At 36.6% G+C, this 17,874-nt stretch overlaps 1 protein-coding gene across 1 annotated transcript in view; it reads right to left on the reverse strand.

Annotated features, from left to right (window-relative positions):
• The window catches only part of NRAP (nebulin related anchoring protein), a 53,502-nt gene that overhangs the window by 29,087 nt on the left and 6,541 nt on the right, over positions 1-17,874 (reverse strand). The window contains exons 7-18 of the mRNA XM_072871197.1: positions 17,573-17,677; positions 16,848-16,955; positions 15,171-15,275; positions 12,421-12,525; positions 10,407-10,523; positions 8,502-8,606; positions 7,459-7,566; positions 6,653-6,757; positions 4,137-4,235; positions 3,512-3,616; positions 1,795-1,902; positions 33-134 (exon numbers count right to left, since the gene is read on the reverse strand). Coding sequence (XP_072727298.1) covers positions 33-134; positions 1,795-1,902; positions 3,512-3,616; positions 4,137-4,235; positions 6,653-6,757; positions 7,459-7,566; positions 8,502-8,606; positions 10,407-10,523; positions 12,421-12,525; positions 15,171-15,275; positions 16,848-16,955; positions 17,573-17,677 — 1,272 coding nt within the window. The remainder of the gene's footprint in view (positions 1-32; positions 135-1,794; positions 1,903-3,511; positions 3,617-4,136; positions 4,236-6,652; positions 6,758-7,458; positions 7,567-8,501; positions 8,607-10,406; positions 10,524-12,420; positions 12,526-15,170; positions 15,276-16,847; positions 16,956-17,572; positions 17,678-17,874) is intronic.

Consider the following 17,874-nt stretch of genomic DNA (forward strand, 5'->3'; position numbering starts at 1 on the left):
CACCTTTTGAGTAAGAGAAATAAATAATTTACCTCACTACTCATCTTGGCCACCTGCAGAGAGTGCAAAAGTCTTGAATCTTTGGTTCCAATTGCTTTTCCTTTTGTTTTTTCATATTCTTCTTTATATTTAATCTGTGAAAAAAATAGTTTAAGTCAAAGAACATTTCCAATTACCCAAGAGATAAACAATATGTTTTTCACAGGCGATTTGGATGGTCAGAATTTACAAAGGCTTAGTCTGATTCTCACTTTGTCACTTCAGATTTCCCAGATTTTCTCAGAAATTCCCAAAGGTGCAAGGTTGGTCTCATTTATGTTGTCTTTAACCTCATTCTTTAGAATCATGGAATCATAGAAACATTTAGGTTGGAAAAGACCTTTAAGATCATCAAGTTCAACCATTAACCTAGCACTGCCGAAGTCACCGCTAAACCATGTCCCTAAGCACCACATCTACACGTCTTTTAAATACCTCCAGGGATGGTGACTCAACCCTGGGCAGCCTGTTCCAATGCTTGACAGCCCTTTCGGTGAAGAAATTTTTCCTAATATCCAGTCTAAACCTCCCCTGACGCAACTTGAGGACATTTCCTCTCGTCCTATCGCTTGTTACTTGGGAGAAGAGACAGACACCCACCTCACTACAACCTCCTTTCAGGTAGTTGTAGAGAGCAATAAGGTCTCCCCTCAGCCTCCTTTTCTCCAGGCTAAACAACCCCAGTTCCCTCAGCCGCTCCTCATAAGACTTGTGCTCCAGACCCTTCACCAGCTTTGTTGCCCTTCTCTGGACACACTCCAGCACCTCAATGTCTCTCTTGTAGTGAGGGGCCCAAAACTGAACACAGTATTCGAGGTGCAGCCTCACCAGTGCTGAATACAGGGGGACAATCACTTTCCTAGTCCTGCTGGCCACGCTATTTCTGACACAAGCCAGGATGCTCTTGGCCTTCTTGGCCACCTGGGCACACTGCCAGCTCATATTCAGCCGGCTGTCAACCAACACCCCCAGGTCCTTTTCCACCAGGCAGCTTTCCAGCCACTCTTCCCCAATTCTGTAGCATTACATGGGGTTGTTGTGACCCAAGTGCAGGACCTGGCATTTAGCCTTGTTGAATCTCATACAATTGGCTTTGGCCTCAGCCCATTGATCCAGCAAGGCTTACTCCTCTGAGGTAAATATGCTTATAAACTTAAAGTCTTCTGATTAGCTAAATTATCTGGTTCTTAAAGCAAAAGATAAGAAATCAATCATGTAAAAAACAAGCAAGGAATTCAAGATTTGATTTTCTTAATGAGGTGGTATTTCGGAATCACCATCATTGCTGAACACTTTCCAGCTGCAGGAAAAGTTTCTCCCTTTTCTGCCTCTCCACAGGTTAAGAATCATGAGATAAGTTGTTTAAAAAGAGTTTGTTTCGAAATTTTTTTATATACACGTGTTTACGTTAAAGAAGTAGAATAAATAAATATGCATTCCCTTTGCAGTGGATGATAACAGTATTTTTGAGGCTGTTAACAATTCAAAACACTGAATTTTACTATGGGAGGATTGAGCCATTGTTATTTTGCAAATTTTTCTTCCTTCTGTACACTTGTATTTAAAAAAAAATTTTCAGAGAGTGAAATTTCATAGCAGAGTCTGAGAAAGTTTCCAAGTGTTCATCAGCCATTGAGAAAGATGAACAGCAAAATGCAGGACTTAAAAATCCAGATGAAGTGAGCTAAGCTTTATTTCCCTGTGCTATAGCAACTTATATAAAGAATAATTCCTAGGTAATTAAATATAACGTACATCACTGGCAAGATCCCTTGAAGCTTTGGCAGCAAGTAAAGGCAGAGAATCAAGTTTCATTTCAAAGCCCTGGCCCTTACTCTTCTCCCAGCCTTCTTTGTACTTAATCTGAGAAAGGAAAGACAGCAACATGTCACTAACACATAAACACACAAGATCTTCAAACGAACATGAAAATTACTAAGAGCTAAAAAGAAGTATACATACACTCAGTCCACAAACTGGAACCTTCTTAAGTCGCAGTTCATTATCATTTTGAGCTAATTAATTAGCCAAGATTGAGTCAAGGATTTTATTCTTGGATTTACAGGCACTTTAAATCCCAGAACATGCACCAACAGCTCCCAATTTTAAACAGGCATGGGGAAGGGAATGTTTTTCAAAAGAGCCTGTGGTTATGTCTACATAGGCAAATAGTGTAGATCAATAGGAGCTGATCTACAGGGCAGAAAAACTGGTGCTCAGAATCAGACGTCACACTACTCATTTCAGGATCTTTCTTCCCCCCCGCACCAAACTAGAGCTAGTCAGGTCCCATGCACTCAATATGTATTTGTAGCTGCAGTTCTTTATGTGAGCTGCTGGAGAGCACCTTTCAGTGTGGCTTCATTCAAAAGGAATCCAGCTCATGTGCTCTGAGACCACTCCACAATGTGAAGCAAAGCTCAATGAAGCAATCCTTATGGTCAGGAGATTTGCTTCAAAAGCACACTCATGAGGCACGCTATATCACAAACGTAGATGAAATGCATGAGAATCACATGCTTAACTTCTGAAAGTTAATGGAAGTTAAAGTACTAGTTGTTTAAGCTCTTTTTCAAGGTTCCACTTGAAATTCTGTTAGAGCAGGATCAAGTATGCCTTCATGCATACTATGCATGCACCTAATGATGTATTCAGGAAGCCCTGATTTCTGGATTTGGCTTTTTGTATGGTTATATTTTACTAATATCAAACAATAGGCATGCATCCCAACACATTATAGCCACAAAGTGTTGTTCCACAACACTTCACCAATGCAACTCAAATAAAACTTAGGGGAAGCACACAAGGTATGAATATGCCAGGAAAAACTTGCAGTAATGCCAACTCAAAACCATGAAAAATTATGAAACTGGCTCAAAAATAACAGTCACACCGGTAATAAGTCTGGAGGTTTTTTCTGGTTTTGTATTTATTTATCCTGTTGTGCTTTTTTCCCTCCCAAACTATCTACAACAATGGAGGCCTGAAAAGCACTTTAAAAATTAAATAGAAGTTAAACTTTCCTGCAAGTGCTTGATTTTAACACCCAGGTCTCTAAGTAAATCACTACATTTTGTCATGAATTATGAATGGCAGCAACAGTGGGCTTGATCCAAGTTCACTGAAGCCACTGTGTTTTTTTCCATTTACTTCAGTGGGCTTTGAGTTATTAGAACTGTGCAAATGCTGGTACTTCATACAAATACCACCTCAGAATCAGTTATTTTTGTGAAGTGAACACTGATTTACTAAACAAATTCAAATCATCTGAAAAGGTCTTGAAAAAACGCCTAGCAGTTTCACTGTACTTGAGATTGTATCCCTATCTATTCTGGTTACCATACCTCATGCTGTTTAGTAAAGACCAATGATAAACGCTAAATGCTTCCAGAAACAGTGTAATCATCTCTGCATTCATTTCTGTCTATTAACAGCATCATGAATACCAGTATTTCCGCATCGCTTGGCTTACCTCACTGTATAACTCAGCATTGGCTTTTGCCTTGACTAACTGAGGTATGTCCTGAGGTAGAGTGTAATTTGTTTTTGTCTTCTCGTACTGGGCTCGGTAGTTCAACTGCCGTATATTGAAAAAGTCAACAACAAACTCAGTTATTTTTTGCTCACTAAAAATATGACTGTTACACTGATTGACTGCTGTCGAATTTCAGGCTATTAGTGCCATACGTTACAGGTACACTTATAGGTATCACTGACATAAATATGAGGGCAATAAGGCAATTATAACTTTTACCTAGGTACTAGGAAGTAGAATAATTATTCTATAAATAGAATAGTTACTGATTATCTGTAAGTAGAAATTATATTACTAAAAAACATGCATTAATAAATACATAGAAGATAAATCCCTAACAAAGCACACTAATACAAATCTTAAAAACGGAGGAAAATATTAGATCTACTGGTATGCTTGCCACATTTTTGGAAGTGATTTCATTCAATTTGTATTCTTGTTTTGGTAGTAAATCTGCTGATGAACTATCAAGAATAAAAACATTTAAGTGCTACAAATGCTATGAAATAAAATTATCTCATAAGTCTAATAAACAATGGTGGCTAATGATGACAGAACTTACATCACTGAGCTGCTGTGCATTTATTTTGGCTTGAGCAATTTGTGGAGTGCTGGCAACAGAGCTGTACTTCAGCTTGTCTATGCTTTGTCTGTAGTTTACCTAATTTAAGATAAAATAAAAAAAAGATTTAATAAAGGAAGAAATGTTCAGACTGGAAAATGAGAGATTGAGTAGACAAAGTTTTGTTAGCTAATATTCTGGATGAATCATTACTTAAAGCATAATAAATTGAGGTGAGGAAAAAATCACGATCTCTTGGATGAGATCTGGGTTAATGCTCTGAAAATTTCCTGGTCTGAGGTCACAGTTTTTACTCTACTTTGAAAATGAACTTCACTTATAACCCCTCCCCCTCAAAACCACAAATTCTTAAAAAGGTGCAGTTTCAGCTGGTACCCCAAAGCATTCCTATAAAACTGATATACTTAACCATCACTTAGACTATTTTTATCTTTATCAGACTATCTTTATAAAGGAACATTGTAACTGTCTATTAAGAGGTCTGTCCAGTGTAATGCTGCACAGAGCAGATGAACTCTCTTACACTTTGTCTTTACTGAGTTTTAATGTAATAATTAATCTCAGAATTTCCCTGTGTGGTAGGAGTTTTGTGTGGATGATGAGAGAAGAAAAATACATATTTATGGTACAAAAAAAGTCATTTTAATGTCAGCCATTGATAGGATTGGAGCCCACTAAATTCCTAACACATTAATATGGTAGCAGCAATAATAAGATATAAAATAAATATATTAAAACCCAAAATTATGCAAAATAAAAAAAAACACGGAGAAGCTTTCTTTCAAACCTGTTGCTGCCAAAGGACTCAGTGCTACACTTCAGGACACAATTATTATTCTCTGTAGGCCTTAATTAACATTCACTGTAGTTAATCACCACTTTGCAAACATTGCAAATTGCATTGCTTAAAACTAGTTTCTTAAGAACACTTTTTTCCAGTAAAGTGCAGTATATTTCTAGAGACTTTGAGTTACTGGATCTATGTTATTGCGAACCTTCTTATCTCAGGTATCCTCACGTAAACTTGTTCTTTCTGCCATAATGACAAAAACTAGGAAAAAAGGCCTGAATTATCTTACAGGTCCAAAGTGATCAAGATACTTAAAACAGTTCATTTGCTTCTTTACAGAGACAGAGAGAATTTTAATTCCACAGAAAGGGATAATTTCTGTTTAACTGAAATGGTGTATTTATTGCTACTTGTGATCACTTAGTGTGTGAGAGAGTTGTATTCTTAAAAGATTTCAAAGTAAGCATGTTGGTTATTACTGAGCAGATGAGTCCTGGGACTGTTTCAAACTGCTAGATGGTGATCATGACTAGTGCAACTGAGTCTCTGTGGCCAATTGATTTATGTGCTCCAAACCCAGATGCTGGCTATTAATTGTAGAGCCACAGGTAGTGCTGAAATGTTTAGAGTGGATAAAACTAATTTGTACATTTTGGACATTAATTCATGCTTACTTTGAACTCTTTAAGAGTACAACTCTCCCACACACTAAGCAATCAAACGCTGAACTTTACTTTTTTAAGCTTTTTCAAAGACAAAGATGAAATTACTGCTGAAGAGGCAGTAGCACATCTTACAGTTGAAGTATATCAAGTACTTCCTCAAAAATGTCAGGGTTCTCAATTCTACCTCTTCATGCTACCATCTTTTTCTTGGAAGAGGGATTTAGGCTCAGATAAATCTCATATAATGTTAATGGCCTCTGTAAGGCATCTTGCCCCTGGTTTCTTGCAATTTCAATGGAAAGACAGGTATATAAATATATATCTTAGGTAGTCAGAAATGCCCTGCAGAGGTGCTGCTCTCTTCCTGTTGATTTTGTAAGTAATACCTGGTGACTGTGCTCCTAACTAAGGCACAGGTTAAGTTCCCAATGGTAGATGAGATCAATCAAGCCTTTAATGCTTGTGAGAGGTGAAAGTATGGTATGCTCTACAGTCTGACATCTTCCATTTATCTGTAGAGCACATATAACCACAGCAGTACACAAATTTCTTCACATTGTTCCATCAGTAACTCAATCCCAAGCACAGAGGGCACCTGTCTCACACAGACCACAAGCATAAGGAAGGTTACGTGACCAATTAGTTCCCCTTCAAAGGTGAACACCTATCTTCACGGAATTCACAAAGGATGAGAAGCCTATTTAAGTCTCTCTGTCCTTTCAGTGCTTGATGCTGCTGTTGAAGCTGCCCAGGATGGTGAGACTTTTTGCAACACAGACTAGGGATAGGGCAGAACTCACTCATTTCACATGACTGTACAATCTGTGCTGAACTGAAGCCAATGACAGGAGGCTGCAGCATTTTCTATTCTTCTGAGCCCTCTTGACTCCTTACACTTTTTTGCTTTAACTTTGTTATCACTAGCTATTTGCTTCCATGATTAAATCATCATTTGACACATGCAATCTATCACAATCTCTCCTACAGAGAGATGATGAGCCATGCAAGTCATAGAAAAAAAAACCCATGAAATTATTTACATCTTTCAAAGGGACCAACTTCCTTGTTGTCTGATATGAAGGAGTGAGAGTAGCTGGGTAATTGTAGTCAACACCGTCATGTTTGTAATCAGATTTATAGGCTATCTGAAACACAGGGAGAACAACAACAACAAATCATTCTTTTTTTTACGCTGTCATTTGTTTGAATAATTATCAGTCAAGAGGAAAGGAGAAACAATAATATTAATATTAAATGCAGGAAACAAAGTAAGTTCAATGTCATGAGTGACAAAGAAAATGAAATTATTTGCATAGTTTAGCCACTAATTGATTCTTTTTCAGCTCCTCAATTAATCCAATGCCAACAGTGGGAGCATTAACTTAACTTCCACCTATGACACATCTCTTTTATCTTTCTGCTTAGTTCTCAAGCTTCTTACAGATTTGTAAATAATGTACTTGAAGGAATGGTATGTAACGAAATAGCTTCTTGACTAACCCAGTAAATTAAATTGGAATCCAGAAATCTTCATTAAAGACTGTTTTTTCAGCAAAGGTCTGACCCTGGGGGTGGTGGCAAGCAACCTTCAGCATCCTACTGATGTCAAAGAAAACTGAAGGAGCTCAGTGTGTTGCCAGATCACTGAATTTGCTTATTTTAACTTCTTCCACACAGTGAGCTATAAATCAGTACAAAAGGTTTTCCAGAATTTCCTCTCTTCTCAACATATCTATTCTTCAGATCCCCAGTACAATATGATCTAAAGTTTTCTATCAACTTAATTCTGGAAAAACTTAAAGACAAGAAAGCAACAACCATACAAGTGTGAATAAAAAAGACTTACATTGCTTGCCAAGCTGCCAACTTTCATGGCATGTAGCATTCGCTTGTCCATGCCGATACCTACATAATGGCCTTTCATCTGGTTCTGGTAGGTTTCTTTGTATTTAAGCTGTACAAAAAAAGCAAAAATACTCTGAAAAAATATTTGTAGTTTTTCTACAAGTTTCCATATGTTACAGCAGTGAGACAAATTATTACAGCAGTCTAATAGTGTTGCACCACTACAGAAACTCACAACAACCTTGGTACTTTAAAACATAAAAACTAAAACCCTCTGTGAGTTTCCTATTTTACAAGATGTCATTTACATATTCTGCAGATCACCTGGATGCCACATAAAGGAGATACTTCTGCATTCTATTGCTGCATATTATTTCATCAGAAATAAATATTAGAACGAAGTTGCAGGGAAGCATTATTTGTACATTAACAAATGAACAGATAATGATCTACCAAAACTGGACTGTTTTGGTGCAGCTTTCACCAAGCACAGAGTAGGGAATTCGACAACAAGATAAATTAACCACTCTACCATCTCATCGGTATGGCAAAAGATTTACTCCTCCTGGATTTCAGGGAATGGTAGCAAGCAGTATAAAGCAAAATTATACTTCAGTATCATGAGATACAAGCAATATAATTATTAATATTGATTACTTTCACACAGTAAACATGTTCGTCTCTGACATTAACTCTGGTAAAGTATCTTCTGCCTACCTTTCCAGTCAGGAAATGGACATACACAATGAAATAAGTAATAATTATGATAGATAACAGTAACAACCAACAGCTACTTGTCTAGATTAGCAGTCCATTGTAAGTAACCTCTCTTCCACATATCATAATAGTTCTTTTCATAACCCTGTATAAATGAGCCCCAGTTATCCATCAGGACACACTAGGATAGGTGCTGTACAGACATGGGTTAAAATAAGTTATAATCAAATTCCCAGCGCACGCTTATCTGAAACGCACACACAGATGACTTGCGATTCCAGAAGCTACCAGGTTAAGCAAGCCACACACGAGGTACTGAAAACTTACATCGCTGGTGAATTTTGAGATCTTGCTCACATTCTTGAACTGTGGAGTATCACAGTAGTTCATGCTGTAGCCTCTGTTGTTTCCAAGATCCTTCTTATATTCCACCTTAGTGACAAAAATGCACAAGGGAAAGATATTGTAAAACCTTAATCTGCTCTGTCAAATTCCTCCGCACACTTTTTATTAGCCAGACCCACTGTTCAGAGATTTTGATACAGTTTGATACATTTTGATACAGTTTGATATATTTTGATTTGGCTTTCATCAGATGGCATATGATAAAAATTAATATGAAGATGATTTTCATACACTCAGTTCTTGTTTTATAGGCAAAAGAAATGCAATCAATTTCATCCATTTGGACCTCAGCGAAGTGTATAAGACAGTGCCATGAAGAAAATTATTAACAAAAACAAGGATCTACAAAGGAATTTTAAGTTGAGTGGAGCAAATGAAAGCAGAAAAAGCAATGGGTGTTTTTCAACAGGAAGGATTTAACAGGGGGAAGTTTACTAGCAGAATTCTTCAAAGTTTAAATACAGAAGTGGTTTAATATTTTAATTGAGTACCTTTGCTCTGAAGTAGGAATGTTGGGGGTGATATTAAAAGGGGTAATAGAAATGGGACTAAATGCAGCAATGTAGAGATTAATATACATAGGGAGTAGTCATACAAATTTCAGTTATAAGAGCTCATCACCTGGAAAGGCTAAGAAAGAGAAAACTATTTGTATGTAGGCTGACCACAGAAAGATGGCGAAATGCCAAAGTAACACAGCCATGAAAAAGGCAAATGCAGTCCAAGGCAGGAGCAAGAGGAGACTTTTGAGCAGGCGTTGGGAAGTGCGCGTGCTATGTACCAGGTTCCAGCAAGACCTCATCAAGAACTTATGTACTCTTACAGTCATTCCTGTTTAAGGAACATGCACTCAGCCTGTAACAGCTGCAGTGAAAGACTGTAAGAGATGAGAAGAATTTGGCTTGCTTAGTCTAGGAAAACAAAGGCAGAGAGAAGAAAATGATATCCATTTGTAACCATCTCAGAAAGGTAATCATACAGGGAGAAGAAATTTTTAAACTAAAGGGCAATGTTGGCACAAAACACAATAGTAATAAAGTGGACATGAATAAATGTAGGTTAGAAATTAGAAGAAGAGGATTATATGATACTCTGCCGAAACAGCAGGAAGCAGGAATCATTGGCCCAGGAGGCCCCTTCCAGTCATACTTCCAGGGGTTTTTCATTATTGAAGGTTTTATACTTTGACATCTCAAGAGTATAAGCTTTTAAACTGCCATGGGGAAGCTCTAGAAACTCACATTTATTAATAGCTTTATAGCTGATATGACACTATAAATAAATTAATAATTCAGAATCTACTGAGAATTCCCTAGCAATCTTCCCTTGCCAAGCAGAAGAAGAATGCATTATCAGTAACTCACAGTTTTTCACATGATGGAAGAAAACAGAAACCTGCATTAACAGAATGGTACAAATTTTGGCTCTGTTGGTGTAATTTTTAAATTATCAGTAGAACCTTCTTTGAAACACTCTAAGGTACACACCCAAGTCATCCTAAAGCATTTATGACTATAACTTCACAGCACATTAACGGCACAATTCAGGGGTTATTTTTAGATTTCTTCATGTGGCCAGAATTAGAATTACTTTTCTGGGGTTAATTTCCCATACTTTCATACAGATCATTGGAAGCACCAGATAACAGCACCTGAAGATCTGTTCTTCCACCTTTCTCTCCAGTTACTGTGCTACACACAGATCATTTCTGTTACATATGGGGCAATAAGAACAACAGGTTTTTCTGTTTGTAGTCCTTATCCATCAGACACAAATGTTTGTATGAGCTGCTCTCAAACTTGCTAACAGATCGATTCAACCCCTTACCTCACTGACAAGCTTGTTAACACTTCGGGCTTGTTTAAGGACTAAGTTGTCTTCAGCCGTTAGGGAGTGAAAGTGAGCTGCACCTTTCATCTTGGAAAGATCTTTCTTGTATTTTATCTGAAAAGAAGTAGGAAAAATTATAAAATAGATGTCTACCTTTTCACCATTGCTATTTAGACTGGCTTCATGAGTCAGTATAAGATTTTTCCTATTCTTGCTTTGATAAGCAAATAGAACTTCCTAAGTTGAAACACTGAAAGTTGTTACTTCCTGAAATAAACCACATATGAAATCACAGCCCTAACAATCCTTGCCAAGCCACTCACTAGACAGCATTTTTTTTAATCCATTTTTTACATAGATTGAACAGCACTGGTTGTTGTTCATAGCTTGAACAGATAACTAGCAGATTCTTGGCTAGTGACTGTCTGGAGCTTGTGTGCTCTTCTGTTACTGAAGTTAATTCTCAGTACTTTAATTTTAGACTTCTAGTCAGAGAATTAAAGATAATCATCAAGTGCTCTGCAAACTCTTCCTTTTGTAGAAACCAGCTTTTTGAGAAAGCTATATCTTTTTGCACTTATAATGTTTCAAGACAATTATATTTTTCTACCAAATCAATATTGAAATAAGGGATCTGTTAATTTAATTTAGACATCAGGTTATTGACTTAAATTGAGTTAGGATGGGTGAGAAGAGAGATAATACTTATATTGGCCTTTTGCCAAACTTGGCCAGCAAAAACCCTATTGGGAATATATTTCAATATTTCTTGCATGCAAGGAGATGCTTATATTCTTCATCTTGTGTTACTGCTTTAAAAATCTGATTCATAATATTAAAAAAAATCAAATTATTTGAAATGTGCTGAAGCGCAAAGTGTTTTTCATTTTATTTTCCAAGTCTGCACACAGTTTCTCAGGCTGTAAAGATATAAAGCAGCTTGGTAAGTACTCTAGTGTGTTAAGGTTACTGCCATGACCCTACGTTTCTCCTTGCTCCAGGTATTACAAATTAATAATGAAACTGCTGACCATTAGCATTTTGAAAACCTTTGAAACTCACATCTTTATCTGTAAAGGTTAAATATTTCATGTTTAACCAGGGGATCACTGAGTTTGTCATCAAAATAGGGATTGGTCACAGAAGGTTTCCAGTTTTTTATATTCTCTCAGTCATAAGATCAGGTAACAGAATATGACTGATCCTTTCACTCTAGTTTACTGCTAGTGTCTAGTTCAGGATAGTATAAGCTGAAAGACTCAACTATCTGTTAGCTCCTCAGAAAACAGACTGAGCCCATCAGCTCAGATAGCCCCATGGGGGACAGGTGTCCACACTACAAAGGTTGTCATTCGCACGAACCCTTCGCAGCAGCCACAGGGTAGTGACTACAGATTGACCCATTTTTTGTCACTACTAGAAACGGTCTGCTCAAATAGGACTGAGGCTCTTTAATCAATGGGCTGCATGCAAGAATCACACATCACCACCCTTTTTTGCCAGTTCTTTAGCTTACCACCCAAAACTAAAAATCTCCAGCCCAGAAATAAGCTCAGTCTTGTGAAGTGACAGTGTTGTACTCTATGGTTTCTTTTCCTTCACATGACTTGCTTTGCGCTAGAGGCATGATACATCAAAATAGCAAAACCAGTTCAGCTCATTCATCCTCCATTTATTCACTACTGGGAATACCACAATAGTCCACAGGATGATTAAGGCAGTTGAAGGTTTCATTAATAATACAGGTGCAGATTTGCCAGGAGGGTTAACCTAACAGTAGGGATCCCCATTAGTTGCTACATCCATCTCCTCCCTCATGCAAGTTGAAGCTGTGTCCCCTTTTATTAATGGATATTATTAATCCCCTGAGCCATCCAGTTGCCAGCAATGCAGTGAAATGTCATTGCTGTTTACTTCTCAAGTGTAATTTTAGCATTCTCCTTCTAGGCACTGGTCTGACAAACTGCTGTTTTTAATTGTTTAATTGTATTGATTCAGGTTTCATACTTACATCACTTGCTAATTCATTTGCTTTCTTGGCATTTTGATAAGCTGGAGTGATCATAGCAGGAAAGCTGCCTTTCCCTCTGTGTTCTTCATACTCATCCATATAATCCTGAAGAAAATTCAGAGTATTTACTCATCGTACATAAGCAGGTGAGGCCTTGGGCAATTTCACAAAGCCCCATAGTCCTTGTTAGTAGGAAAGTTCATTGCTTCATTGTATTTTTTTTTTATGAAAAAGAGAATAAAATGACCAACTGTAAGAATAAAATCACTCATTAAATTAACTGTGCTTGCAAAATTACTTGTGTTTCATTGCAAGAGAAATTTAGGCAGCAATTAGCTACAGTCAAGATAGCATTCAATAATACAATGATATACATCCTTCTAATCTCACCTCAGTTCTTAACAGACGACATCTGCTAGCCCCTCTCTTTGTCAATATATGCTGCCCTGGAAAACTATAAAAATATCTAATGGTTTGGGCTATCAGGAGATTTGCTTAAACTTTCCAAGTTTAGCTTAGGGTCAACCTTCCTCTGTGATGTGATGGAAGTCTCTTATCTCTCCATGGCCATTTCTCACATCATAACTGACCAAAAATAATATTTCTCTAGTGCAGTGATATATTTTGAAGAGGGATTCATTAATGAAGCAGAAATATCTAGATATTAAGGTGGTAAACTTCTTAGGGAACAAAATCACAAAATTCCATTTGCTTGATTTAAAAAAACAATCATTGCGGAATTAATACGCTTAAATCTATCTATAGATAAGTTTATGTGTAAATGTTTGACAATTTGAAAATCTTTTTGATAATTTAATAACAAAATCCTGGAGCTGTTTTTTAAATGGTAATACACCATGACCATCCCAAAACTGTCTATGGCAAGATCTTACAAACAAGTAAGATACAGTGTAATGTGTCTTCTCTGTAATATGTTGTAAATCCTTTGTAGTAAAGAGCCAGTTTAAGTGAAAAAATAATGTGTGGCATGTCAAGAATGTCATGGAGAGTACAGATAGAAAGGACTATAAATATTTGGGGTATCTCTCTTGTGACTTCTCAATGCAAAACAATTCATTGTAGGTCATTTTGTGCACCATAAATGTCACATGATAAGGTAGGTCATATCATAAGTTTGTGAACAGTATAATTTAGTTATAGTTATTGCATCTAAATTATTCTATAAACAGGCACAGAAAATAAAAAATATCCTTGACTAATCAGCTGAGTTAGTTTTTTAAAATGCCATTCATGAGTCTGAATTCTTCCAACTTGCCATTTTCTTTCTTCTAACTTTCTCAAATACATTTTTATTTCATTTCTAATATTTCTCATATTACAAAACAGTATTTTCAAAGTTCCAGATAATTAGTTTTAGCCACTTCTAAGATTTTTAAACATGAACAAAACAGGTGTTCAGCATACAGGCATTTTACAGTAAGATTCCTTAAATTGTCTTATGTTACATATCTCTCTCTCTATATATGATGTACCCTCACGATCTTGACAGTTAGAAATCTAATCCCTTTACCCATGTTAAGTCATGCTTCACTCAGAAAGATCCATTAATTTCAGTGGCTCTATTTTATTTGAATAAAAATATCAGAATCCAATCTATGAAGATTAAAACTCAAATTAAATTTTAAGTCTGTGACTGAAGTTTCAAAGATACTTTCAAACAAAAAAACCCCTTAAATTAATTCTAAAGATAGCAGCATTCCAATGCCTGAAAATGCAATTGGCGCTTTTTCAAATTCATTTTATTTGTTTATTCTTACTAAAAAATGTGGCAGTTCAAAAGACAGAAACTAATTGAAGGCTTCATTGCTACATATTCTAAACTCATATTCTTCAAGGATGGTTTACTTTTCACACATTACAAGATGTAGGTTTGGACAGAGGTGAAGAAATGTAAAACTCCCAAATATCTTAGGATAATATATTCCCTGTTCCTTCATTTCTCCAAAGTATATGGGTCTCATGAGGAGCTAGGACGAAAAACCTAGGACTAAACCTACAGTTTTGTTTATACAAAAACACTATTCAATTCCTTTCAAATTCCCTTTAGCTGTATTCAATTCTATTTAGCTGTACTACTTCCTTAACTTAATTGGAATAGAACTTTGGATGCATTTTGGGAGACCACAAAAATAATTGCATTCCCTTAAAAATGAAATAAAAGCAAAATGAATGCCACAGACCAAAACAGAACTAAAGCCTATTAGGTTCTACAAATGCAGAACTACAACTTGTCAAGCTTACAATACCACTTTTGTGGAAGAGCTGAAATCTAAGAGATTGTGTATGATCTTCAGTGCCACTTGCACATATTTAGAGCTGCAAAGCTCCTAACTCAATTTACATTTTCTTTCTCATGGAATGGGAAAATTTCCACAAGTAAACACATTTCAGTGTGATACGTTAACAACACCACAATAGAAACGTATAGTGCATACATATACACAGATAAAATTTGCCAAGGTAATGCTTACCTTTTGGGAATGACGCTACCATAAGCATCATGCAGTGACAGTGCATGCACCTTGTAGTCTCATCTTGTAAGTGCCAATGCCAAATATATTACACATTCAGAGCATGGTGCTGTTGCACACCATCTTTTCCTTCGAGACCTTGCTTTCTCATACAGGAAAGCAAAGTGAAAATAGGTCTCACTGCAGTTTCTAAAGTCTTGATCAATCAGCCATATTAACAAACAACATCAGCATGGGTATCTCTCGGATGTTGCATACCTGGCCATATTGATCTACATGTTCTCTTGCAAAAGTAACATCTGCTCCAGCTGTATGACTGGCTTTTCCCTTGATCTCTTTTTCATATCTTTGATGATACTTTACCTAGCAGGAAAAAAAGAAAAGGAAAAGAATCATCTCGATGTGTTTAGTCTGGTACACAGATACTGCAAAACAAATAATAATCAACAACATGCACATGGTGACAATAAAAGGTTGTCAAAATTCCCATTGCCACCAATCTACAGAAGTCAAATATGCCACTTGAAGATATAAAAACAAAAATAGTGGTGTACTTTTTAATAATGCATTAGGAACATGGGACTTGCCAGTTCAACCCAGACTAGTAGTTCAGCGTGTTCAGTACCCTCTGCTTGTCAGTGGCTAATCTCTGATGCTCCAGCAGGTTGAAAAAATAGAACTGATTGTAAAGTAAATTCATGGTTACCACAGAGCACTTTTTTTACCACAGGGTCATCTGAACGCCATTAGTAAATGGGCTTGTTTCTGAAAGATGCTGATATCCCCAATGATCAAGAGAATTTAGGCAATCAGCCTTCAAGTTTAGATCAAGTTTTACACTACCTTTGCTGAAGTCTAAATAATGCCTATAACCTGATGCTGCCCTTTAATCACCATGTGTGTTTGCTGACACAAATGAAGGGTTTTCCACAGATCAAAGGCAAACAAAAACATTTAAATGTTTTAGAGTCAGTTGCTTTTGCCTTCAGAATTACAGATCTCTTCTTATTTTCCTCAATGACTCTTAATAATGTTTTAAATTCACTTCCATTGAGTTAGCACAATATGTTATCTTCTCCAACAAAAAGAGTTTTCCTTTCAGTCTCTGATGACAAAACACAATTAACTGTACATTTTGAAGAAATACTGATGTCCTGTTACTATGCTTTTTAAAGAATACAGGGGTGTTATGGTTTTGTTATGTTTGGAGAGGAAAAGAAAGCCAGTAAAGATCAGTACACCAAGGAGTTTAAAAAAAACCCAAAACATTAAGGAGAGTAAAATGAATGGAATAGAAAGTTATATTTTATAAATTTGTATCTATGTCAAATATATGCATGTGTTTGTGTGTGTGTTTATACTTCGTATATATAATTGCTATTCAGGAAGCTACTTTCATAAAAGCCTCATCCTGGAACAGCACAAAAGAAGGAATAGGAGAATGAACTGTAAGGACCCACTGGGAGCATGGAAAGTCACAGCAAAGCAGAGCTCTGCAAACACAGCCCTCCCCTGGTACAAGGTCACCCAGAATATCGTGGTTGTGTAAATTAGAGCTGCACTTCAGCCCCTCTAACTCATACTGGGTTGGGCAGAATGAAATCAAAGACCTCCAGCTTGTCCAGCTTGTCCTCCAGATGTCCTTATTGTCTTCCTTCTCAGTTATATGCAACAGGAGGTTAGATAAAGGGGACACTTTTGCCCACAAAAATCCACAGTGTTGATTCACAAATAAAACACCTAATTTTCTCTTTGTGCATAAAACTCAACTTTGTCCCTGCAAAAGACAATCACTTGAAAATCTGTGTATGAAGTGCACTGCTAGCATAACTCCACAATGCTCATGGAATTTCTGCCTGTAAACATTTTAATCCAAAATTTGTGTGAGAATTAATTCTTTTCTTCCCAAAAAGAGACTTTGCTTTGGACACTTACATCACTGGCTAATTCATTTGCTCTCTTGGCTATTTGATAAGCTGGAGTGATCATAGCAGGAAAGCTGCCTTTCCCTTTCCGTTCTTCAAAGTCTTCTGTGTATTTCAACTGTAAAAATCCAAGACAATTCAGGAGTAATTAGATCAAATGTATCTTAAGTACACACATAATCAATTCTTAAAGTTGCAAAGTCAGGCATTCAATGGCTGTCATCTGCCAAAAGGAAGACAAACCATGAAGTCTGTTTTTACCTCCTTTGTGTGTATGCTTTACAATGTAGTCTTTAACCACATGACCACCTATCTTCTGCAGGACCTCTGTGTCTCATTCAGGGTATAGGATAGATCACAGTTGTTTAAAGAAAATACTAAAGTTTTCTGCACAATGCTTGCTCTATTAATATTAGACTCAGGCAGCTTCCTTCTTTACTTTGCATGGAGGCCAGTTGGTGGGTATAGAACAGACAAGTTCTCTGCCTTCAGTTCTGACAGCCAGCTAGTCCCTAAAATGGCCTAGAACTGAATATGGTCTTTATAATTGGAAGTTTTAAATACTTAATGGTAAAATGTATCAAGAATATTTTAAGGTCATACACATTTCAAGAGTCTGCCTTTCAAATATTAATTTTTTACTTTTCTTTATGTTCATATTTTTAAGTGATTTATAAATGTCCTAAGAGCCACTTGCAGATTCAAAAACAGGTCAACCTATTTTGTTTCACTTACATCACTTGAAAGCTGTCCTCCAACCTTTGCATGAAGTATATCTGGAGTGTCCACAACAGAGGTGAACTTCGAAACTCTCTCTTCATGTCCCCGCTTATATTCTACCTGAGGAAGAAAACATATAAAATACATATTACAAACAATAAGCAGAAAATATGCATTTTCTATCAGAAGGCTTCAAAAGAAAATGAGCAACAGCAGTCATGATGCTCCCGACTCTATAGTCAAGCTATCAGTATATTTATATATTTCCTTAAAGTGAATGCCAGAAGCAGACAGAAATGGACCGTGATAATCAAATT

The sequence above is a fragment of the Ciconia boyciana genome, chromosome 8 (assembly GCF_034638445.1).
Source record: "Ciconia boyciana chromosome 8, ASM3463844v1, whole genome shotgun sequence".
NCBI lineage: Eukaryota > Metazoa > Chordata > Aves > Ciconiiformes > Ciconiidae > Ciconia > Ciconia boyciana.